Source organism: Histomonas meleagridis (genome assembly GCF_020186115.1).
Source record: "Histomonas meleagridis strain 2922-C6/04-10x chromosome Unknown contig_51, whole genome shotgun sequence".
NCBI lineage: Eukaryota > Parabasalia > Tritrichomonadida > Dientamoebidae > Histomonas > Histomonas meleagridis.
Genome location: NW_027150894.1, coordinates 585,551 through 611,991, shown reverse-complemented (window position 1 = coordinate 611,991; position 26,441 = coordinate 585,551). Strand labels below are relative to the sequence as shown.

Sequence of the window (26,441 nt, the reverse complement as noted above, 5' to 3'; positions counted from 1 at the left end):
ATTATGTTTTCTTTGCCGAATAAATCATTTATTGATGGAATAATTTCAACAATTTATATCTTAGCAAAAAAAGTTGAAAATATTCCAAAAGAAAAACTTTTGTTTACTATATTAATTGATCAAATTTTACTTAATAATTATCATATTTATATCCCTAAAAAAGATTTATTTTTGCTTTTGGAATTAATGATTAAAAGGAATTTGAAACTTTCGAATATTTTATTCTCGAAAGTTATTAATATTCCAATGATATCATCTAAAAAAACAATTTATAGAATGCAAAAAAATGGAAATCCGCCAGGCTTGAAGAACTTAGGTGCAACATGTTATATTAATTCATCAATTCAACAATTATGTAACATTCCTGAATTTAAAAACGCTTTATTACAACAAACATTTGAAGAAGATAATTGGATAACTTCATTTCAAAAACTTATAGCAAAAATGAGTTTTTTACCAATTGTTTCTATAGATCCGAAATTTTTCATTACTAAATTTAATTGGTATGATGAGCCAATTAGTTTTTATAAGCAACAAGATGCAGTAGAATTTATTCAATTATTAATTGATCGCTTAAATGATTTAATACCTTCAATCGAATCTATATTTAAAGGTACAATTGTACATGAAACTGTTGGTAATGATGTTGATTATCGATGTGAAAGTAATGAAAACTTTATAACATTTTCACTCGATGTTAAAGGATATAAAAATATTCAAGAAAGTTTAGAATCGTTTTTAATCCCAGATGATTTATCTGGTAAAGATCAATATTTAACAGAAGAATATGGAAAAATCGATGCAAAAAGAAGCCATAAGATACTTAAAGCGCCATTAATCTTAATAATACATTTAAAACGATTTTCTTATGATTTTAATATTGGAAAATATAATAAAATTAATAGTAAATTTGAATTCCCTAATGAATTAAATTTAACATCGATAATGAAAGTTACAACTGATCAACAAATTTATGACTTAATCGGTATACAAATGCATATGGGTTGTGCTACTTCAGGACATTATTATTCTTATATAAATACAAGTAAAAATGGTTGGCTAGAATTTAATGATGATATTGTAAGTGATTTCGATCCAAGAATGATACCTTATTGTGCATTTGGTGGTAAAAAAAGTTATTCTAGCACAAGTGGTACAAATGCTTATTTATTATATTATAGGAAAAGAATTAATAATTCGAATGATGAAATGTTAAATATAAATTCGATAAATACAAAAATTTTCGATAAAATTTCAAATGAATTAAAATCAATCGTATTAAATGAAACAACTAAAAATCCTTTTTATAAAGATTTGATTGAAAGTATATCCGAAATTTCCGATGATATACAATTTTTGTTATTTAAACTTGTTAAAACTGATGACATTGAAACAATCGAAAATCTTTTGATGAAAGTTAATGAAAATTGTAAAAATAATAAAGATAATGCAAATATTATTTTAAATTCGAAGGAATTAATTGATCGATTTTTAAATGATTTCGATAATATTTCAATTCGTTTATTATATTCCGAAATTTTATGTAATTCTATTTTATGTATTAAATTTTCTAAATCATTTTTAGAATATTTCGAAGATATTCTTAATTTACAAAATGTTAAACATGAAGAAGTTTTTATTCCATTCATTTGTATTATCGATAACTTAAAAATAGATTATGAAAAATGGATAAAAATATTTTTGAATTTATTAGAAAATAATAAAATTCCAAAATATGGTAAATTCTTTGATTCATTATTAAAATTAATGAATTCAAATGAATTAACAGAAGATCAAATTATGGAATTGTTTTCTAATGAATTCATTGCACGTTTTTGTAAATCGAAATTAAATGGAAGTCAAATTACTTCTTTTTTAGCATCAATTATTTTATTAAATGTTAATCGGAAAAATGAATTTATAAATTCAGTTAAAGAAAATCTTCAAAAATTTGAAAGTTATGAAGCTTCAAATTATTTTAGTATATTATTATATATATCAAAGAATGAAGAAATTGATATAAAATATTTTTATAATTTTTTAGAAACACAAAAATCATTTTATAAAAACTCATTTATAGAACAATTAATAAATTCATTAAATTCCGAATTATCGAATATTTTTATAAATAATTCTTCATTTTGGATAAATAATTTTTTGTTTTCCACGAATGCTAATGTTCGAGAAAATACTGTTTCATTATTTAAAATAGTTTTTAAGGATTCAAAAGAATTACAAATAAAATTAATTGATATTTTATTAAAGAATTTGAAAACATTACAGAAAATTGTACAACAAAAAGAATTATATTGTGCAAATTCATCAATACATAAAAAGAAATTAACGCCAACAGATTCATATTGTTCATTATTAGAATTTTTAGTAAATGAATCATCGTCACAAGAAATATTAATAAATAATTCCATCATTTTAATAAATACAATGATAACAGTATCAAAAGGAAATATTTTCGGTGCTGAAAACTTCGAATATTTCATTAAATTGTTTAATAACACATTAACTAATAAATTTTCAAATGAATTTTTCACAAAACAAAAACAAATCGAAGATCTTTTGTCATTATTAGATAAATATATTCCAAGTCCATTCGTTCGAAATATGAATCTTTTACTTAGTTTTTATCCAACTAAATTCGCAAGCGCATTCTTTAACTCGAAAATATTCGAACGCGCACTTTATTATTGTTTAAGTAATGGCTCTGTTATTAAATTCATTTTAAGTCTTGAAAATCTATCGAAAAAAGACATAAATATTATCATAGCAAAAGTTTGGGACAAAATTAAAATGCATAGGAATAGTACAAACACAAAATTATTTAATGAAATTTTAGAGGGTTTATTTAAACGATATTTCGAAGCGACTGAAGAATTTTATAATAAAGAAATTTATTTGAAAATTATTAATTTAATTGATAAGTCTCCAAATTCAAAAGATTTGTCTTATCTAATATCATTATTATCATGTTTTATTAGTTACTTTATTAAAGAAAAAGAAAACCAAAAATATCATCAAAAATTTGTCGAAATTTTACATCAACAAAAATTACAATTTAACAGAATTATCAAAAAGTTATTTGACCAAAATACAACACAAATTTTGTTTGAGGCCGTTTGTAATTTCATAACTGTACTTTTTACAATCGATTCAGTTTTTCAGAAGCAGGTCATTGAAATTTCAAAGGACAAATTCATTGAAAAAATTAATGTTAATAATCAATTATCAGGTGTTGCTTTTATTAATGATATTTCTTTCTTATTACATCAAAAGAATAAAACCGAAGATGCATTTAGTATATTATTAGAATCGATTTCATCATTAAAGAAACCAATTTTCGAAGCACTCGATTATTTAAGTGTACAACTTGGAATGATTATAACAAATGATAATTGTGATGAAGTTGATGAAGTATTTCGAAATGTTTATGAGAATAATACTTCGATTCTTTTCTTTACTTTTGGTGTTCAACGATTAATTTTAATGTTTTCGGATGATTCGATTAAATTTTGGGCGAAAAAATGTGAAAAAGAAATAAAAAATAATATTAAAAAGCCTTATAAACAAAGAAATATTAATCCAATTAAGAACTCATTGGAATTCTTGTTAAAGGTTAAAAAAACAAAGAATTTAAATGTTAACGTTAAAAAGAATGAATTCGACGATTTCGTAAAATATTGCGATAAAAGTGGAGAAATATCAGCAAAGGATTTGGTGAACCTTGTAAATATATTGTGTGATGAGGAAAATGAGAAATAATTTATTTCGATTAGTAAAAATTGTTATAAAAATATTTTAAATTATTCATTCGGTTTCAACAAAATTTTAGATAAATCATAAATTTTTATATAGTTTGTTAGTAAATAGAAATTTTAACATATATTCAGTCCCAAAAATATGAATTAATTAAAATATGTAAAGAAAATAGAGAAAAAAGATTTTTTTCATGACAACGTTCTCCTTAGTGAAGTGAGTGAAAATAGGAATATTGCGAAAATTACAAAATTAAATCGAAAAAATTTTTATTAAATATTTAACCAAATATGTTCTTTATTTATAATGCTACAGTGTGGATGTAGGTTTATATTAAGGTGTTGGTCTACAGGTTTTTCATTGCGTCTATGTTTTAAATTTTATGTTTATTGAGATAATTCTACAAATTATAAAAAAGATTATTAGCGTAAATTATGTGAAAATGAAAACTATATATTTATTATTTTACAAGAAAAAATATAAATACTCGCAAATAAGGATATGTTAATTAATATTTAAAAAAACATTTATTTTATCATGCTCCCCAACCTTCAGTATCATCATCTTCCAGGTCATCGGGAAATTCAATTTCGAAAGACTCATTCTCTAAATCATTTTCGTTTTGTTTCAATGTTGATGATTCTGTTTTTGTTTTATCTAATGTATTAGAAGGAAAGCCATCAGATTGGAATTCTAAAGAAAGTTCTTCATCATTATCTTTATAATCTTGCATTCCAGCAAATAATGTTGTATTAATTTCGGATGGTGCATTACTTTGATCATTGATTTCTTCTTGTTCTTGCATTGACTCTTCTTCAAGTTGTGGTTTGAAGTGAGCAATTGTTTCACTAGCTTCTTCTTCAGAAGATGAATCTTCATACACAAAATGTCGAACATTCATTTGGTCAATGTATTCGTTCTTTCTTTGAATAGGTTGATTGTGAATTTCTTGCTTCAAATTGCTTTTAATATCGATGTTTGCGTTTGAATTAAATTGTCTTGTGTCTACAATATGATTTTGTGGATCTATAATTTCATTACTTTTTTGTTGATCTATTACAATTTCTTGTTTTTGTGTATTTTCACTTTCTTGTTTGTTTATTTTACTTAAAAGATTTTCATCCACGCTTTTGTCTGTTTGATTTTGTATGTTTTCTATTTTTGTTTGATTTTGTATATTTTCTTGTTTTGTATTGCTTGATTGGAATTTGGTTTCATTTGTTTGTTTATTTAGTTTATATTCTATGTTTTCTTTTAATTGTTTATTTGTTATGCTTTGTATGCTTTCTTGTTCTTGGATATTCGATTTCAATTGTACTTCATTTGTCTGTTTATTTAATAGATATTCTATATTTTCTTTTGATTGTCTGTTTGTTTGATAATTCATATTTTCTTTTTGATAACTTGATGAACTTTTACTAGAAATCAAATCAGAAAATTTTGTAACTGACGTTTTATCAGTATCCGAATCTATTGTTTCATATGATTGAAAATGCTTTGGAACAGAGATTTCCAAAGTAGCCGAAATTCGTTTTGAATCATTTTTGTTTGTTTGTTGATATTTTTCTTCATTTAAAGAAGAAAAACTTAAACGCCTCTTTAAAGGTTGATCATTTACAGGTTCTGGAAGTTGTATTTTAATAGGCTTAAATGGAAGTGGAGTTGACGCGTTGTTAAAAGACAATTTATTATTAAATTCATGGAAATAACAATTTTTTAAAACTCTATCTGTTTTCCCCAGCAATTGATCTCCTTCTTGTTCTAGTTCATGAAGTCTCTTTTTGGTATTATTTTTTTGCATTGGAAATGCTGGAATTTGAAAACTGTACTTTTTGTTCTGGTTGGATCTTTGAATTCTTGCTTCAAGTTCAGAAATTTGATTGGAAAGTTTCGCAAAAATTTCAACATATTTATTTTTTTCCATTTCAATTGATTTATGAAGATCTTGATTTTGCTTTTTAATCATTTCTAAATTATATGAATATTTTCTGTGTTGATTAATAATCTTTGTTTTTAAATTTCTATTTTTATGCCTCAATTTTTTGATTTCATTTTCTTCCATTTGTTCTTAACGTACAAAATATTTTGCTCAAAACGATTTCTTTACCTTTCCGCATTTCTCATATATTCCAATACAAAGTCAAATGCTTCAAAAATGTTTAACCACACTCACATAGATGTCCATATTTCAAATTAGAAATTGTGAAATATGATTTTGTTCAATATACTTTGAAACTAGCTTCACAAGAAGCACGACGTTTATTCACTAAATGATTTACGACTAGAATATTTTTTTATGTCCTACAAAGAAGAATAATTTACGATCATAAAAGGTTGCTATCATTCCTCTATTCATTTTGAATTGAAAGTGGTCGATTGCCATTGAAAATTGTAAATGGCCATTTACAACTGTTCACATTTTATGTTCAAGGCCAAAAAACCTCAAAAGCAACAAAAAACAAATGATAATCAGCAGTTAAAGAGCTATGCCGCTAGCTTTTGCACCGCTGTTGTTTCAGGGGTAGCAGGTGAAACATACATGTTGATTCAAAGTAGGAAGCTCAATACTCAAAATTTACTTGCACCAGCTTATCGCGATGCTTGTGTTATATCTGGTGTACAACAAGTTGCGAAAGACTTTAGCAAAAATACACTTAAAAAATCACCTTACTTATACAATTTATCTGTCAAAAACCCATTTATTTTTGGCGCAATGACAGGTCTCCCAATGTGGGCTTTAACACGTTTGGTTGCAACCCCACTCCAAAACTCAAGGAAAACTGATGTTAAGCAACCATTTGATGGCCTCTTTAAATCAATCATAAACGATGTTGGATATCACACAGTTAAGAATGGAATTGATGAATACTTTGCAGCCAAAGTCTTTCCAAAGGTACTTCCACAGCTTCCTAACTTTGCAACCCAAAAACTTGTCGAAGCATCTCTTGCTGGACTTGTTGGAGGCGCATCATATGTCATTTCCTGGCCATACAAAGGCGTTTTAACAGGTCAAAACATCTCTGAAGCCGCCAAATTAATGTTAAAGAATACTCCAAAGGTTGCAGTCAAGAAACTTACATATACACTTGTGAGACCACAATTTGCAAATCTCATTAAATAAATAACTTCAATAATTTAAATTTGTTATAAAGATGAAATCTTATGAATATTAATATTGAACGAATTTATTGAAAAATTCTCTCAATCGAATATTGTATGAAAATGTTTTTAATTAATTTTTAAGCATAAATTTTTTTATTTATGTTTTTTGATATCACACAACAACCCCAAAATCGATTCAATAATTGAGAATAGAAGATTCATAATTCAATACTTTCAGATGGGACACATCACCTCACATTCCTACCTCCTTTGTGCTGAAAATATTTTCATCTCATTTTTGAAGAATGATGATTCTTTTACTTGGCTTGATAAGCTGTAATGATTTCGTATATCGAATCATTGATAAAGATAAAAAAACTGCAACAATATTAAAAGCGCCAGATAAAATTTTAAACTTATCACCTGATAAATTTTGTAAAATTAATGGAATTAATTATACTATTATTGGTATTGAAGATGAAGCTTTTAAAAATTGCAAAGATCTTAGAACAGTCAGAATTTCAGATACCATTAAAACAATAGGGAAAAAAGCTTTTTATAATTGTACTTCTTTAATAGATGTTGATTTAGGTGATGTTAAATTTATTGATGAAAATGCTTTTCAAGGTTGTACTTCAATTTATAATGTATTATTTGGAGGTTTATATGATATTCAAGGATGTCATAATTTATTCGATAAAAACATCACAATATTTGTTGATAGGAATTATCAAGACAAAACATTCTGTGGTTATAATGTTGATAAATCTTTAGAATTATTCATTTATGCAGGTCCCGCTGTAATATATAAATGGTTTAATGAAAATAAGAAAGAAATTTCATTATATAGATCACTTGAAAAAAGGTGTTTATACAATTCCAACAGAATTAGTTACAAAAGAAACTTATAAAATAGTCGGAATTTATGATGGTGCATTTCGTAATAGCAATGATTTAACTGAAGTTATCATTCCTGATGGTATTAAATATATTGGTGAAGAAGCTTTCATTAATTGTGCTTCTTTACAAAAAGTAACAATTTCATGTGATGTTAAATATATCGGTGAAAATGCTTTCAAAGGTTGTTCTTCTCTTAATGAAATAATATTTGAAGGTTTATATGATATTCAATCATTGAATGTATTCGATCATTCATTAACAATATTTGTTGATAGGAATTATCAAGATAAAACATTCTGTGGTTATAATGTTGATAAATCTTTAGAATTATTCATTTATGCAGGTCCAACTGAAATTTATAAATGGTATAACAAAGATAAGAAATATGTTTCTTTATATAGAACACTCGCTAAAGGAATTTATACTGTTTCTACTACTGTTTCAACACATCCTGATTATTCTGTCATCAAAATTTATGATAATGCATTCGAAGATCGTAAAGATTTAACTGAAGTTATCATTCCTGATGGTATTAAATATATTGGTGAAGAAGCTTTCATTAATTGTGCTTCTTTACAAAAAGTAACAATTTCTTCTTCTGTCGAATTTATTGATATTAATGCTTTTAAGGATTGTTCTTCTTTAAGTTATGTATATTTCAATGGGAATAATGAAATTAATTATAATGATCCTGTTTTCCCTTCATTTACAAAAATTTATGTTTCTGAAAATTATAAAGATGATACATTTTGTGGAATGAATGTAATTAAAATACAATCAACTTCAATATCAACATCAACATCAAATGATAATAATAACTTTAACAATAATAATAATAATAATAATAATTTAGAAATTCAAATAGGTAATAATATTAAAGATGAAACATCGAATGTTCAAAAAGAAGGAAAGAAATTAAATATGATATTAATTGGATGTGTTGTCGGAATTGCTATAATTGCAATTATTGTTGGTATTACAATATTTATTAAAACAAAATTACATAAAGAAGAAGAAATTGATGAAGAACCAATGCTTGGTAAAGATTGTAAATATACTGAAATATTGGATACTGATCCTTAAATAATAATAATAAACATTTTAATTCAATAATTTTTATTTTGTTTTTGTTAGAATTATATAACACAATCTACTAAAACACGCCAATGAATAAACTCAGATCATGAATGATAAAAGTAATTCTCCAATAAAATTTCAGAATTATTAATAATCTACCAATCATTGATTTATCATCATAATCAAGTAGAAGCAAATAATCAAACCTTTAAAACATATTTTTCGTTGGGTTTTAAAAGAGTCTAAAAATGTTACTCATGATTATATAAACTTTATATAGATAACATATATAAATAAAAAATTCTTAAAATCGTCAACAAAGAGGGAAATGTTCAAACACCCAATGTTTATCACTTTTTATAGTTTTGCTGAAGCACAACACAATTTTGAAAGCGAGATACCACATTTCTGATTAAAAAATGTTATATATTAGGCACCTGTCCAAAAGGTCTTTTAGCGGTGATAACATTAGTATGATTGTGGGCATAAAAATTAGAGGTAATAATGTCAGTAGCTACTTGAATAATTATTTAGGCTCCAGATCAAAGTTACAAATAAAAACTTTGCAAATATAAAAAAATTCTTTACAATTAATATATATATATAAATACGAATTAGTATAAATATATAATGTATATTCGAGAGATTTAAAGAAATTAAAGGTAACCTGAATTTAGATTTTTGCCCAAATTTTAACTTTTTATTAAAGTGCATTCTTTCATTAATTTTTTGATTTTTTAATTCATTTCTCACTTGTTGTCAAGAATAAATACGTGCTTGTTCACTTAGAGCAAAAAACCATCTATTTTATTTGGTCCTTAAGTCGATGTTACAAAAATTTCAAAATAGATTTGAAGTAGAAAATTGTAAGTTACCATGTTACAATAGAATTGAACACTTTTATGTATCATATGTAATATAAAAGAATCGATACCAAGCAAATCTGAAATAGTAATGTTTCATCAAGAAATGTGAATAAATAATTTTTTGCGAACCAAGAGGAAATGTTCATATTGATAGCTGCATGTGCAAGAAATTAAATAAATCGATATGATAATTTACTCAAAATCCCAAAAGTCACAGAAGTTGAAGTTAAATGTTTGCTCATCGCTTGAGCCAAAAAGGAAAGGGTTGATGTTAAATTCGTCAAAATTACTTAAACAAATTTCGTTCGAGTTCGAAATAGCCTCTGAATTATCAAGAGGTTGTTCAACATTTCCTCTAATTATTTTGGAGATTTGATCTAGTTCATTCAAAGTGCCTTCTTGAAAGAGGAATGGAAGTTACCATGCCATTAGGTACACTAATGATTATAACTTTTATTCTTTTTGAGTTTGGACTTCTTCTTCCCATTATATGATAATGAATTCATCTACACGCTTATGTCACAACAAATTCTAATGTCACTTTTATCTCAAAAATGGCGTAAACCTTTAAAATAACCGATAAGCGTGTAGCAGCCTTAAAAAGGTGCATATATAAAAAGTTAATGTAGATTAAAGCTTAGCATCTTATTTGCTAGATTTAATAACCTATGTGCAAGACTCTAAAAATATATTGAATTACATGATGTATTTTAAAATTATATTGATTTAAATGTATCTTAATTTTTCATTTTTTTATCCATAGTATTACCTAAATGTATTGGTAACTTTTATTGTTATATCTTACCTTCCGAAATTAAATCCTGTTTACTTTTTATCAAAAACAAATGACAAAATCACTAAATCACTTAATAAAATATATTTATAAATATATTTTCTTATAAGTATCATTCAAATAATCAATTTAAAAAATGTTCACCCAAGTAAAGGCACATTATTTGTTTAATTTTTATTTTAATTGAATCATTTTTCACGTTTAAAATTTTTGATGAAAAATAGCAAAATAAAAATTATTGAATTAAAATGTTTATTATTATTATTTAAGGATCAGTATCCAATATTTCAGTATATTTACAATCTTTACCAAGCATTGGTTCTTCATCAATTTCTTCTTCTTTATGTAATTTTGTTTTAATAAATATTGTAATACCAACAATAATTGCAATTATAGCAATTCCGACAACACATCCAATTAATATCATATTTAATTTCTTTCCTTCTTTTTTGAACATTCGATGTTTCATCTTTAATATTATTACCTATTTGAATTTCTAAATTATTATTATTATTATTATTATTGTTAAAGTTATTATTATCATTTGATGTTGATGTTGATATTGAAGTTGATTGTATTTTAATTACATTCATTCCACAAAATGTATCATCTTTATAATTTTCAGAAACATAAATTTTTTGTAAATGAAGGGAAAACAGGATCATTATAATTAATTTCATTATTCCCATTGAAATATACATAACTTAAAGAAGAACAATCCTTAAAAGCATTAATATCAATAAATTCGACAGAAGAAGAAATTGTTACTTTTTGTAAAGAAGCACAATTAATGAAAGCTTCTTCACCAATATATTTAATACCATCAGGAATGATAACTTCAGTTAAATCTTTACGATCTTCGAATGCATTATCATAAATTTTGATGACAGAATAATCAGGATGTGTTGAAACAGTAGTAGAAACAGTATAAATTCCTTTAGCGAGTGTTCTATATAAAGAAACATATTTCTTATCTTTGTTATACCATTTATAAATTTCAGTTGGACCTGCATAAATGAATAATTCTAAAGATTTATCAACATTATAACCACAGAATGTTTTATCTTGATAATTCCTATCAACAAATATTGTTAATGAATGATCGAATACATTCAATGATTGAATATCATATAAACCTTCAAATATTATTTCATTAAGAGAAGAACAACCTTTGAAAGCATTTTCACCGATATATTTAACATCACATGAAATTGTTACTTTTTTTTTTTTTTTTCAATTAATGAAAGCTTCTTCACCAATATATTTAATACCATCAGGAATGATAACTTCAGTTAAATCATTGCTATTACGAAATGCACCATCATAAATTCCGACTATTTTATAAGTTTCTTTTGTAACTAATTCTGTTGGAATTGTATAAACACCTTTTTCAAGTGATCTATATAATGAAATTTCTTTCTTATTTTCATTAAACCATTTATATATTACAGCGGGACCTGCATAAATGAATAATTCTAAAGATTTATCAACATTATAACCACAGAATGTTTTGTCTTGATAATTCCTATCAACAAATATTGTGATGTTTTTATCGAATAAATTATGACATCCTTGAATATCATATAAACCTCCAAATAATACATTATAAATTGAAGTACAACCTTGAAAAGCATTTTCATCAATAAATTTAACATCACCTAAATCAACATCTATTAAAGGAAGTACAATGATACAAAGCTTTTGTCCCTAGTGTTTTAATGGTATCTGAGATTCTGACTGTTCTAAGATCTTTGCAATTTTTAAAAGCTTCATCTTCAATACCAATAATAGTATAATTAATTCCATTAATTTTACAAAATTTATCAGGTGATAAGTTTAAAATTTTTATCTGGCGCTTTTAATATTGTTGCAGTTTTTTATCTTTATCAATGATTCGATATACAGAAATCATTACAGCTTATCAAGCCAAGTAAAAGAATCATCATTCTTCAAAAATGAGATGAAAATATTTTCAGCACAAAGGAGGTAGGAATGTGAGGTGATGTGTCCCATCTGAAAGTATTGAATTATGAATCTTCTATTCTCAATTATTGAATCGATTTTGGGGTTGTTGTGTGATATCAAAAAACATAAATAAAAAAATTTATGCTTAAAAATTAATTAAAAACATTTTCATACAATATTCGATTGAGAGAATTTTTTCAATAAATTCGTTCAATATTAATATTCATAAGATTTCATCTTTATAACAAATTTAAATTATTGAAGTTATTTATTTAATGAGATTTGCAAATTGTGGTCTCACAAGTGTATATGTAAGTTTCTTGACTGCAACCTTTGGAGTATTCTTTAACATTAATTTGGCGGCTTCAGAGATGTTTTGACCTGTTAAAAATTAATCATAATCATCATCCAGAAAAATACGTAATAATCCAAAAATTTATATTTATTTCATTAAAGAATTAAACAATGCATCTGCATAAGATGGAATTGGTTGTATGACACTTGTCATAAAGTTTTGTAACTCGGGAATTATATCATAATGGATTTGCCGACTTCTTAACAACTGCTTCTTTGGCTTTGTTGCAACAACTTTAGTTTCCTTCTTTTGAATTCCAACAACATCAGAAAGAAGCCGTTTATACCAATTCGAATCGTTATAAACATCATTCACAACTTCAGGCTGCGTCTCAAAGCCAAAGATCTTGTCGCCCCGCTCTCTATGTCTTGTTGGCTGTATAAGAATCTCCTTATCACTAAGGGCAGCTGAAATCTGTTGATCAATTGGTCGATTGATAACAACTCCTTTCTTCATTCCAGATGAAAGTCTTATACGCTGAGACCAGTGGGATATGTTTTCAATCATCCGTTTCGCAGCTTCGGACTCTTCCCATTCATATGTATTTTCAATTTCCAATTTAAGATGATGAAGTTTCTCTTGAAGAGCAATGGCAGACTGACTGATTTCAGCAAGCATGGAAGCAACTTCTTGATCTTCTGTAGCAGCTTGAAAAGGAGTAATATCTGATTCTTCGGTATGTACGTTCGATGGCAATAAATTAACAGCTGAAAGTGCACCTTGCATTTTTAGCCTTAGTAAGAGTAAAGCAGAATATTGATTTTGAAGAGCAGAAGTACCTCGAGCAACTTTGAGATCTGCTTCTTGTTGTTTTTTTAAGGAATCAAGAAGGCCAGCTCCTTCATCTTTTTCAAGAAGTTCAAGTTCGGCTTCAAGGTTTCTAGAACCATCTGGTTCAGGGATGTACATATCACTTTCAGAATAAGTATCATCAATATCTTCATTAGATTCATCACTCTCTGGCTCTGATGCTTCTATTTCTTTTCTTGATACTTTTTGTCCTTCATAAATTCCTTCTGTTGGAATTGCATCTGTTCTTAATCTTGATGGATTAAATTCAATTTCTTGATCAATGTACTCTTCACTTTCAGACGTTGATTCTTCTTCGTCATTTTCATTTAATATCTGTTTGTTTATTTCATCTGCCCTAAATTTTCTTCTCATTAAGTTTAAACGACCAAATCAAATCGACCCCAGATAAACGTTCTCCTGAATTGAATGCTTTCTGACGGTTATGGTCGGCCTTTTGAGATGGGAAAAGCTCAGCAAAAAGGAAAGGCTTCCAAGAAAATCAAGCAAGATACCTTCTTAAAGAAGGAGTGGCGTCATGTTTTCGTCCCAGGATTCTTTTCAAAACGTGATATTGGATTCACTGTTTCACATAAATGCGCTCGTGGAAAGACACCAGCTGATTACCTTAACAACCGTGTTTTCGAACTCTCCCATGGTGACCTTGTTGACGAACAATCTCATGCATACCGTTTGTTCAGCTGGAAATCAGTTGATGTTCAAAATAATGACGTATTAACTGTTTTCGCTGGAATGAGACTCACAAACGATAAGCTCTCTTCACTCCTTCGTAAGTATCGCACACTCATCAATGCTCAAGTTGATGTTCGTACAGCAGATGGATACATTCTTCGTGCTTTTAGCATTGGTTTCACCAAGAAGTTGAATCCAAACAAGAAGGCTTGCTATGCTCAACAATCCAAGAAGCGTGAAATTAGAGATGCTTGTATTGCTATCATGAAGGAGACAATTGAAAAGTCTACAATCCCAGAATTGTGCCAAACAATTGTCAACGAAACAATCGAAAAGGCTATTGTTGAAAAGTGCAAGACTATCATGCAAGTTGATAATGTCTATGTTACTAAGATTAAGGTCATTAAGGCACCAACCTTCAGCGGTGACGAACTCAAGAAGCTTCACCAAGGTCGTGCTGTTACAAAGGCTGCCGAAGTTCCACGTCCTGTTGAAGAAGAAGCCAAAGCAGAACAACAATAAAATTTGAATTGAATGGAATTTGATATTTAATTTTTATTAAAATATTAACCAATTTTTTTTTATAGAACTTACTGTGATTCAAAATCTAAACAAATTTTTATGTGAGAGTACTCTCACTAGAATCGATAAGTATACATTTCATGAAATGATTGAAATACCAACCCCATATGAATAGGTGTGAAATATTAGTGTTGATCTGATCCAATGGTTAACACTTAAATTTACAATCATTTATTTTAGATATGTATTCGGAACTTTCTAAAGATTGTGAATTGATTTTGTATCTTTTACAAAAAGTACAGATAAACGTCTTCCAGCACAGGGATGATAGGAGAACTTTATCTTTTAAAAAATCCAAAGAAGCAAATACCAATTCAGGCTATCCTACCACCTGGACGCAAATTTCAAAGAAAAACAAAAAAACATAAAGAACAGCATTTTCCAAAAGTTGATTTTGAATCTTATGTAAATCGTATTTCCGAAATACGCATTGAAAAAGAAAATGAAGAAAAGCAAATTCGTGAAGAATACGAAGAACAACAAGCGAAAAAAGAACTCAAAAAAATAGAAGAATTAAAAGAAGAACCATCATTAATTACCGAAAAAGATCAATTCACAAAGGAAGAAGAATTACCAAAGAAAGCCATAGAACCCAATGAAGAAGAGGATGAATCATTTGAAGAAGAAGAAGACATTACAGAATTACTTAATCAACCACTCCCCAAAGATTTTGATCCTTGTCGCTGCCTTAACCAACTTACTGAAAGCATTAGTGACACGCGTGTTCGAAGTCATTTTTTGCAACTTTATTCACAAGAAATCCTTATTCAAATCGAAGATAAAAGAAATGAATTCCGACGTTTCCTTAAAGTTATGAGCGAGAAATGTTCCAACGAGAAAGAGAAATCCATTTGTTTTTATGCGTATGCATTTTCTCATCTTCTTGAACCTCTTTCTTTAGATGATATCCGGAACCAAATGTTACCAATATTTTTTTTGTTACTTCCAAAACTTGCTAAGAATGATATTAATATGAATGATTGTTCACATTTTTTGTATTTTATGCTTGAGTCATTAGTTTTTAAACCTGAGCATATTAAAGTACTTGTGCCTTTGATTGTTGATAATATGATTGAATTGTTAAATAATTCGCTGTTCGATTTGGCAGAATGTGTCGAATATACATTGAAGTCACTTTCATTTAGAAAGTTAAATGATAGAAGTAAAATAGATAGAATAATACCAGAAATAGAAAAAAGATGTGAAGAAACTGGTGCTTCGTATAAAGGAATGTTTTATAGAATTAAGCACCCTGTAAAACAAACACAAATGGAAAATTTCCTTAATACATTAAAAATTAATTTAAATGAATAAAATTGTTATTTAAATCATTTTTTTAAATACTTCATAAAACTTCTTGTAAAACCATTCTTACTGTTAATTTTCCTCTTGTTAATTTTTTCATAATTAATCAAACTTTGTTATATTTCTTGCACCTCATTATGACTCAGTTTTTTGACTTTACGTCTCAACTTTTTCTATTCTATTCAAATTTTTCTAAAAGTTTATCAAACTTCAATTATTTGATGTTTAGGGGAGTTTTGAATATTCGAATTGTGAAAATGATGACGTTTAGAAACAATTTTTATTGGTGAAAATGTACATTATATAAATTCATGTGCATTTACTAATTGTACATCACTTCAATGTATTCATTTTAATAAAGGAACTTCACTAGAAATACAAAATGATGCATTTGTTAATATAAATGCGACAACAGTTATGACAATAGAAACATATCAAAATGGAACATTTGGAAATATGAATGCTACTAAGGGAACAACACTTGACGAATGTCTCCCACCAACACTCACATTCACATTCACACAAAGTGATACATTCACCAATTTAAATACATTTACAATTAGTAATACATTTATCAAATCGAATACATTTACGAAATCAAAAAATAATTTTGATTCAAATACTTACGTTAATACATTTTCAATGAATTTTACTTTCGTTAATCCTTATACTTTAACTTATTCTTTATCGTTTATAAAAACTTTATCAATTTATTATTATACGTTCTTAAAATCTTATTCAATTACTTTCATCGAATCTGAAACTAAATATATTTATGTCGATTTTATATATTATTTATAATATTTTACTTATTATTCGAATTTCTTTTATATTTCTTATATCGAAGATGTAATAATAAACACTAATGATAATAAACACTAATGATAATAATACATTAATTATCATTATAATTGTTATTATAATTGTAATAATTATTGTGTTTGTAATGATAATAATAAATTTTATGATTAAATATCAAAATGAGAAGCGAAAACTAAATGAAGAAGAAATGAACATTTCAGAAGAAAATAATAATAAAATTAATGAAATCGATAATACATTTTCAGTTGGTATTAATAATTCAAATATTGAAGAAGATCCATTTGCAAACGATTTCAAAGAAGAAAAATTTATATGTCAGATCTAAATAAACATATTTTAAGAACAAAATAATTTTTTGTTTATTTATTAATTTATTAAATACAAACATTTTTGTTATTTGGCAAATTTTATGTTTCCTTCCATTAAATTTTTATATGTTTATTATAGATATGCAATAGAAACATTAAATTTTCATACAAGATCGTTTTCTTCAAAATCTTTAGCAAATGGATACTTTTCAAAATGAGATAAATTAATAACATTTTCCGTATTAATATTGTTATTTATTGCATTTGCATTTTCATTTTATTGATAACTTAAAACACTATTTCGTTTAGTTTGATGATCATAAATTAAAAAGATAATAAGAAGTGAAATCATAAAAATAATTACAATACAAACAATTACAATTAGAAGAATTTCTTCTGTTTCTTTATTTTTATTTTTATTCGTTTTTCTTCATTATAAAGAATAATATAAAAAGCAGAATAATATGTATTATATAATGAATAATCAAGAATGATCTAATAATAAACAAATTTCGCTTCAATTTAAAAATAAAATGAGTTAAACATTGTAAGTTGATAATAGTTTTGGAAATGTTTGTGTAACTGTTTGTTAAAATTAATGCTTGAACGCATTTTACACCAAATTGTAATACAAGTGTTGACCAGACAACGATATCGTTACCAATGCATTGGTAGACTTCTTAATGATCTGAATGAACCCATTATTATGCTTCCGACATGTGCACAGTTGTCACCGAATGACGTTGAATGATGTCTTCTTAAAGAGCCGACTGAACCTTATTATTAGGCCTAATTGTTGAGCTGGTGGATTGGTTGGTTTCGAAACAATGAAGTTCGAAATGCCGAATTTGTTCTGCGTATTTTGTTATAATATCTATCTGAACTAAATCTTCCGCTAATATGTATTCAATTAGCTGTGGATTCAATGCAAATTGTCATCCATTTCTTTGTATTCGTATCAAAACACAGTAACTGAAACAAATAATTTCAATGTATTAACATTACATAAATGGTATCACAGTAATTGTTCAAAAACACATGTTTAAAAAAAATAAATGATTTTACAATTATAATCTCATGAGATTATTTTTGGTTTAGATAATAAAGTAATTAAAAGTCGTATATTTCTAGATATGACTAATGGCCTAACTTTTTTTTTGTGTTCGGAGAAATGCTGAAAGAACATATTTGCGGTGATATTTTCAAAACTTTGTGTAAAAGTGACGCAGCATATTTGGCCAATCCAATGTTGGTTTTACTTTCCTTCATTGCATTAGCAAAGGCTGATTTCAACTACACATCATTTTTTGAAGGCAATTGGAACATAACAGCAGTTCCAGTTGGTACTGATGGCGAAGAAAAAGAAGAAGAAATTAAAGTTTATTCTTTAGAATTATCATCAGGCAGTGAAATTGGATCACTTATTGGAGATCTAATTGGCGAAGATGAAGATGGTGTTGCTACTCCATTAAATAAAATTCTCATTTCACCCACAGATGATAATACAACTTTCACGTTCTCAATTTCTGAAAGTGAAGCCGAAAACTTCGAAGAAGTTTCTACATTTACCTTCAAATCAGGTGTTGATGGAATGAAGTCATCCCATGGCAAAACCACAGAAAATCTTCGTTACTCAATTAACATTCTCGATCAGTATACAGCACAACTTATTGTCTATCAAAACGAAGGATTCACAATCTATCGCCTTATCAAGGAAATCCCACAGAAGAAGCCAAGTCTTTTACAATCTTTCCTTCCAATGCTCCCAATGCTTATCATGATGTTCTTCAGACAAGGCGGAATGGGAGCCCCACAGGCACAGCAAGGTCAACAAGGTCAACCAGCACCACAAGGAGAAAAAGCTAAGACAGACTAAATAAAAAAGTCACATTTTCAGACATCTTTCAATAAATTCCATATTTTGATTTGCTAAAACAGTAAAAAATATAAAAAATTCAGAAATGTGAAAAATTATTATTTATCAAAATTCAAAAATAAGAACAAAGATTATGATAAGTGTAATGTCGTACCGGATAACATAGTTGTGAGTAACAAAAATTTATGAGAAATAAAGATAAAAATTGTTACGAAATTAATTTATTAAAAAAAAACTGGAGTAAACATAAATTATATAAAGTAGAATTACATGATGCTTTCAAGCTAATTTTTGTGTGATTAAATAGATTCATTCTTCTAATTTTTGATGTCAAGTAATTGCGATTGAGAAAGAATTTCTTTAAAACGCTTTTGGAAATCATCTATTATATCTGTCATTTCAGAGAGTAATTTATCACTTTTTTCTTCTGATGATTCAATTGTTTGAATTGAATTATCATAAATATCAGCGATTTGATACAAAGAAATTACTGCCCTTGGCAAAGGTTCATAAATTTCTTTCACACCAGTAATTATATTGGAAACTGCAGACTTTGAGCACTTAGAAAAGTTTTTTTTGTCACTCATCAAAAACTTAAAGACATGTGATATGAAATTATTTTATGAAATTTGATGTGAAATAACGCCCGACCACGACCAAAATTTCCTACATTTCTCCAAAATGGGAAGAGCAGCTGGCGGACATAGAATGAGTGCAAGACGTAAGAAGAGGTATGAAAGAATAAATCCAATATACGAACACAGAGATCAACTTCTTGCGGCAAGAACAGAATATGACGTTCTGGTCCAAAGCGGAATCCAACCAGATTTTGAACAGCCACCCGTTGACCAGTGGAAGAGGGACATCGCTCAAGCTCCACCAGGAAATAAAGTTCATGATCGCGATGAAATTGATGCTGATGTTGAAAACTTCAAACGTGCAAATAATTTTCCATACTAAAATTCTATACCAAAAATTTATTAGAGTAGATTTAGAAATATGGAAAATAAAATCTTATTTTTTACATAAAAGTTTAACTTTACTATTTACAATTACTTGATGAATGGGATCCACGTTCTTGTATTCTTTTTATATTCAACATAATCATTACCAAAAAATTGAACTAATGCTTTTTCTTCATCATGAATGCGAATCTTAAAGAAAAACCAAAGAACAACAAAGAATAAAACTGCGGATCCTGGATTTATGAGTATAAATTGTGTTGCAGGAGCAAATATAATAAATCCAAGATATCCAGGATGTCGAATATATTTATATAACCCTGTTGTAATTAAAACATGTTCATCTACTTTTTCATAAGCAACGTCATGAGTAAATGACATTCCTGCTGTATACATTGCTTTAAATCTAATGATTAATCCAATTATTACAAGAACCACACCAATCCAAATGACTGGTGATTTTAAATTTGATTTATATTCCCAAAAATATCTTTCAACGCCATATTCAGCAAAACTTATCAAGTATGCAATAATTGAATATGGTGTAACCAAACAATTTGCAAGAGTTGTATGATTTGGATGAAATTTTTTTGATATGATATATTCCATTGTGTGATAAAAAATTAGAATTACAAATAATATTGCAAATTGGATAATGATTGGAATATACCATTCCATGTTTCTTTAACGTTCGTTTTGGAATGCTATCATAAACGGCCTTTGTGGAAGCATGAAGAAGCTTCTTAACCAAAAAGAAATATGTGTTGAAATCTTAAAATTTATTCAAACAGTCGGAAAAATATCAGTTCCTGATGTGTTGGTAAATCAAAAAATTTTTGCATCAATCAAATTTCCATTGTATAATAAAAAAGAGTTACAATCTATTTCATCAGATTTAGAAAAAGGCTTAGATATCAAAACAACACTTCTTAATCATTCATTTGCTTTTCCATTTTTTCCAAATTTTCTTGATGATTTAATTAGAAAAATGAATAAAAACACTTACATATATGCTTCATCATTTACATTTCTTACATATTTAGCATGGAATATTGCATATGGAGATTCAATTTCAGTTGATACCACAATCATAGATTTATTATCTGCGTTAGTTACCATTTGGAATTATGGGAATTCGGAACAAATAAAATTAATTTCTGTTTCAGCATATACACAAATATATTCAACATTTTTTAGCAATGAAAATTTTAAAGCATTTGATGGATTTCTATCAGCAATCTACTTATTTTTCGAACGAGGCCGTGTTATTCCAGAACAGTGTTATGAGATCTTACCAAATGCAGCAAAATGGGTATATAACAATTATTTATCAAATCCAAAGATCACTGATAATTTTTTTCGATATTTATCGCAACTTGATCTCCCTGAAACTGTTGCACAAAAACTTGTAACAATTACTTTTCAATCTTTATTACAATCGAATTATACTATTTTTCCATATATTCCAGATTTTTTAAAACTTGTATCAATTAATTTTACGTCTGCTTTTTTATCGCGTGTTCCAATTGAACTTCTTGATTGTATTAGTTTACAGCCTGTTATTAATGATATACCTTTTGATTCAACAGATCCAAATTTCATTGAACTTCCTAAAGAGAAAAACAATGAATTTAACTTTAAAATCCAAAAAAACACATTTCCAAATGGGTTAGAAATATCACAAAACATTGAAATACCTAAAACTAATACATTTAATGAATTAATGCATGATTCAATTATCTCAAAGTTTACAATTATTGCTCAATGTTCAAAGAACAAAGAACATATGAAAATGATTATCGCAAATTTTATTGAATTGCTTAAAATCAAAACTAGTGAACGACCAATACATATTTTTGATTTCTATGCATCTTTTTTTTATTTATGTAAATTATTTCCGCCTGATTCAATTGGAGAAGTTAATTTTGATTTATTAATGAATCCAATTTTATTTAATCCAGAAATCACAGTATTTTATCCATGTAAAAACTTTGATCATCTAAATTCAATTCGATATTATTCACTTGAATTAATATTAAATATATCACAGAATTATATCGAAGAGATCTTACATAGGTTAATGCCATATCCATTATTATTTACTGAAACATTACATAGGATCATAGCAAATCATCAAATACTTCCCGATTTAAATGATGCACGAATATCTTTAGCACATGGATTAGTTTCGAGTGCATTATATTATCAATCATTTAGTAACGAAACTAATAATAAAAGTATTGAAATAGCACGAACAGGAATTTTAAATTTTATCTCACATATATTCCTAGAAAAGTCAATGTTAATATGTTTTTTTAATGATTATTTTTTTAGTTGTTCATTTCTTTCTTTAGTTTTCGAGGTACCACTTCGATCATTTGTTTTAGATCAAACATTAACATATTTAACAAATTCAGAGCAAGTTGAATTTGATCATAATTTACTTAAAATCATTATTCGTTTGGTTGAAAATGCTTGTAATTATTTCCCTGATATTGATTATATTGATTTAGTCTCAGACGTTTTAAATAAAATTAATGAATCTATTACACATCGACGTAATTTAGCACTACAATATGAATCATTAACTCCGATCATATTCAAAGCGTTTTTAACATTAGACACAACGAAAAACTCAAAAACATTTTTATATAATTCATTATCATTTTTAGTTTTAATATCAAATATTCATTTATTAAATGATGAAGAACAATTATGTATCGAAAATGCAATAAAAAATGTATATGAAAATTCACCATCTGATAATATATTTGAAACAATTGTTCAATTATTAGCAGCGAATGGTTTAATCTATAAAAATCCTTGTTTTTATATCAGGCAACCAAAGATATTAACTACTTTTTTAACCATATTTGAAAATACGCCAAAGTTAATTGATGTATTACAATTCATTAATGATTTATGTTCTTTCTCACCACATAATTGTATTTCATGTCATTTAGATCATATTGATTTATGGCTTTTAAACTTCATATATAAAAACATTAATAATGATAAAGTTAATGAATATATTATTATATGTTTAAAAATTATTGTAAAAATCTCATCATTAATATCATCAATTGAAGTCATTAAAAAATTTAATACATTATTAAAGCCTATAAATAATAGTAATGAACTTTCATATTATTACATCGATATATTTAACTCATTAAACTCAATTGTTAATAATTCCAAAATTCAACCATCAGTAACTATACCATTATCACCTGAATATATAATTTCTATTTCAGGTTTAAACTCAACACATTTAGAATCTTTTCATTCAGTATTTTGGGTACATCATGATACAACTATTCCACTTTATAAGCCGAAAATATTACATTTAATAGAATCAACAAAATCAATTGAAGTTAGTTTATTTTCTAATCAAGTTAATATATATCAAAATAATGGTGAATATGAAACTTATGGGAATTTAAAAGTAGAAATACCTAATAAAGAATGGATATTAATACATTTTTCATATGAGCCGAGTAATAAAATAGGTGAATCACTTTTTAAAGTATCAATTAATTTAAGTCATTTCGAAGAAATAATTATACCAACAATGAAATGGAAACAAAAAACTTTAATTAATTGTTTCATAGGTGGTATTACTAATGATAGTATTACACCTGAATTCCCATCATTAATTACATGTTTCGGAATGTTTTCTTCATTAGATGATGTAACATTACAAAGTTTATTCGATAATGGCCCATGTTTTAACAAATTAATATCATTAAATTCATGTTTATTCTTTTATCAGCCGAAAGTTAATGATAATAATTATTATTTTAAACCTTTTACGAATGGCGATTTTAAGTTAACTAATTATTGTTCACATGAAACATTTCATAATTCATTTGTAGATGTATTAATTCATTCATTTAAATTAAAGAATTTAATTCCTTTGTTTGATTTAATACCTTTAAAAACAACAAAAAATGAATTAGTTCCACATTTCGCAGAAACAATTTTAAGTTTATTTTCAACTTTATTTAATGAAAGTGATGAAGCACAAATATTTTTCATTGAGTATAAAGGGTTTGATTTAATATTAAATAGTTTATTAAAACTTCCATCGAATTATCGGAATTATAATTTATATTTAAACTTATTTAATTTATTAGAATCATTAAATTATATCGAATTACAAAACAAATTAATTAATGATATATTAATCAATTATAACTTATGGATTGATATTGAAGCAGAAAATCATTTACGTATATTAAGACATTGGTCACGTTATTTATTTCCTACATATTTACCGAAAATTACCACGAATATAATCGAATTAATTATAGCGTTACGAATATTTTATTTTTATGATAACAAATTTAATGTTAAAAATGTAAAACGGAATTCGAAATTAAATATATCTGAATGTAGATCAATAATATTATCGATATGTCGTACGATGCCTTTTTATAATGATTCATTTAAATATTTAATTGGTGAATTATTAAATTTATCCGAAATTCATCAAATTAAAGATTTATTAAGTTTTTTATTAGTACAAATTTCTACAGATCTAACATTTATAAATGATTTAAAAGATTTTATCGAATCAATTAATTTACTTGTTTCTTTATTAAACTTATTAGATGATGAAATTAATTGTTTAATATTTAAAATATTTCATCAATTAAATCAAAGCAATTTAATTGATAATAATAAAATGTATGAACATATTTATTTAATATTTTATATATTACAAAAGGATTTTATCCAAGAAAAATTCTTTAAATCATTAACTCAGTTAATGTTAAATGAAAAATTTTATGAATTACTTCCAATTTGTTTTTGGATTGCTTCATATATAACAAATGATGACTTAATAAATGATTTTATTGATCGATTAGAGCCAAATATAAAATATTCAACAAACCCAATATGGAGTATATGGGTAATAATATTAATATCGAAGATTAAAAACGAAAGAATTAAAGAAAAATTAATTTTGTTTTTAATCTTATCCGAAAATGAATATTATAAGGTCACGTTTACTATGTTTGATATTATTCTTGATAATTATTTAAACATTAACCCAACCGAAATTAAAGAAAGTTATTTACATTTGTTTTATTGTTCATTGTTTAGTGGTTCGATTGAAAGTAATGAAAAGAATTTGGATCTTTTCTTTTCATTATCGAAAGAATTTATTTTCTTTCAAAAGAATAATAAACAAAACAAAGCATTTCATGAACAATTTAAAACAAAAACTAATAAAATTAATAATACGAAAAATATAAAATTTATTACATTACCAATGATTATTAATTATTTATTCGATGAAATATCAAAACCTAAAAAAAGATATTTCGGATTACGAATTATATCATATAATAATTGGATCGATTTCCCAAACGCTATCGAATGCATGAATGCATTTCTACAATATAATGTTTCTATCGAAAAATATTTAATATTCGATTTAATAATTTGTTACTTCGCGAATAAAATCGATAAAAAAGAAGTCGAAAATCATTTAAAACAATTAAAAGAAAAAAATTGCGAATTGATCGAATATCAATCATTCATAAAATGCATGAAAAATGAAGTCGGAGCTTCAATTGACCTATTAAATAACTTCGCAGAACAAAAAATAGATGATCAAGTACTGCCGCAACAAGTAAATAAATACATTGTGTCACTTATGGAGAAGAAAGACGACTTTCTGATAAGTGAAAAAAATGATATATTGAGATCATACGTCATCAAAACAGTGGATGAATTCATAGACATTTATTGCTAAAATTTTATTTAGATTTGTGTTAAATAAATTTATTTCATTTTGTTTTTGTTTTTTAAAATATGTGTAAATGTTCTCTAAAAAGATCAAAATTCATTATAAAGATGCCGTGAAAAACTTGTCTTCCTTGATAAGAATGTCATTCATAGAAGCTTTTTGTCAACCTAAAAGGTATATACCAATTTTAATGATTAAATGCTAAATAATATCATCATACAATTGTGTTTCACTTAATATGCTTTTTTGATGAAGTTATCGTTTAAGGCTTTTCATTTTTAACATCTTCCAATTGGATGAATTTGTAAAAGTCAAAATCATCTGCATTTTTGATAATAAATATCTTCCCGTACATATATTTTTTATCATGCAATTGCAACTTCGTAGTTGTATGAAAGTAGACAGTTTTTCACGGAGTTTTTTCTAAATTTAGTATTATAATATATCACAAATTTTAATGTTATTTTTTGTAGAACATTTTTATATGCAATTCATATATTATAAATTTGAAAAATTGTTT

The 26,441-nt window shown here is 26.3% G+C and overlaps 7 protein-coding genes across 7 annotated transcripts; 5 read left to right on the top strand and 2 right to left on the bottom strand.

Moving 5' to 3' along the window:
• Positions 1-4,303: 4,303 nt before the first annotated feature.
• Positions 4,304-4,669, bottom strand: GO595_007097 (uncharacterized protein; the record flags this gene model as incomplete). The annotated part of the gene is made up of 1 exon (XM_067920524.1): positions 4,304-4,669. One exon carries the CDS (start codon positions 4,667-4,669, stop codon positions 4,304-4,306), a length of 366 nt encoding a protein of 121 aa, XP_067772616.1.
• Positions 4,670-6,190: 1,521 nt separating this feature from the next.
• On the top strand, positions 6,191-6,889 carry GO595_007096 (uncharacterized protein; the record flags this gene model as incomplete). Its single annotated transcript, XM_067920523.1, has 1 exon — positions 6,191-6,889. One exon carries the CDS (start codon positions 6,191-6,193, stop codon positions 6,887-6,889), a length of 699 nt encoding a protein of 232 aa, XP_067772615.1.
• A 6,024-nt stretch (positions 6,890-12,913) lies between these two features.
• GO595_007095 (TRAUB-domain-containing protein) lies at positions 12,914-13,990 on the bottom strand (the record flags this gene model as incomplete). Its single annotated transcript, XM_067920522.1, has 1 exon — positions 12,914-13,990. One exon carries the CDS (start codon positions 13,988-13,990, stop codon positions 12,914-12,916), a length of 1,077 nt encoding a protein of 358 aa, XP_067772614.1.
• Positions 13,991-14,077: 87 nt separating this feature from the next.
• GO595_007094 (40S ribosomal protein S3a) lies at positions 14,078-14,830 on the top strand (the record flags this gene model as incomplete). The annotated part of the gene is made up of 1 exon (XM_067920521.1): positions 14,078-14,830. One exon carries the CDS (start codon positions 14,078-14,080, stop codon positions 14,828-14,830), a length of 753 nt encoding a protein of 250 aa, XP_067772613.1.
• A 324-nt stretch (positions 14,831-15,154) lies between these two features.
• Positions 15,155-16,204, top strand: GO595_007093 (uncharacterized protein; the record flags this gene model as incomplete). The annotated part of the gene is made up of 1 exon (XM_067920520.1): positions 15,155-16,204. The coding sequence occupies one exon, from the start codon at positions 15,155-15,157 to the stop codon at positions 16,202-16,204; it is 1,050 nt and encodes a 349-aa protein (XP_067772612.1).
• A 2,367-nt stretch (positions 16,205-18,571) lies between these two features.
• GO595_007092 (uncharacterized protein) lies at positions 18,572-19,201 on the top strand (the record flags this gene model as incomplete). Its single annotated transcript, XM_067920519.1, has 1 exon — positions 18,572-19,201. One exon carries the CDS (start codon positions 18,572-18,574, stop codon positions 19,199-19,201), a length of 630 nt encoding a protein of 209 aa, XP_067772611.1.
• Positions 19,202-19,882: 681 nt separating this feature from the next.
• Positions 19,883-20,161, top strand: GO595_007091 (uncharacterized protein; the record flags this gene model as incomplete). Its single annotated transcript, XM_067920518.1, has 1 exon — positions 19,883-20,161. The coding sequence occupies one exon, from the start codon at positions 19,883-19,885 to the stop codon at positions 20,159-20,161; it is 279 nt and encodes a 92-aa protein (XP_067772610.1).
• Positions 20,162-26,441: the final 6,280 nt, after the last annotated feature.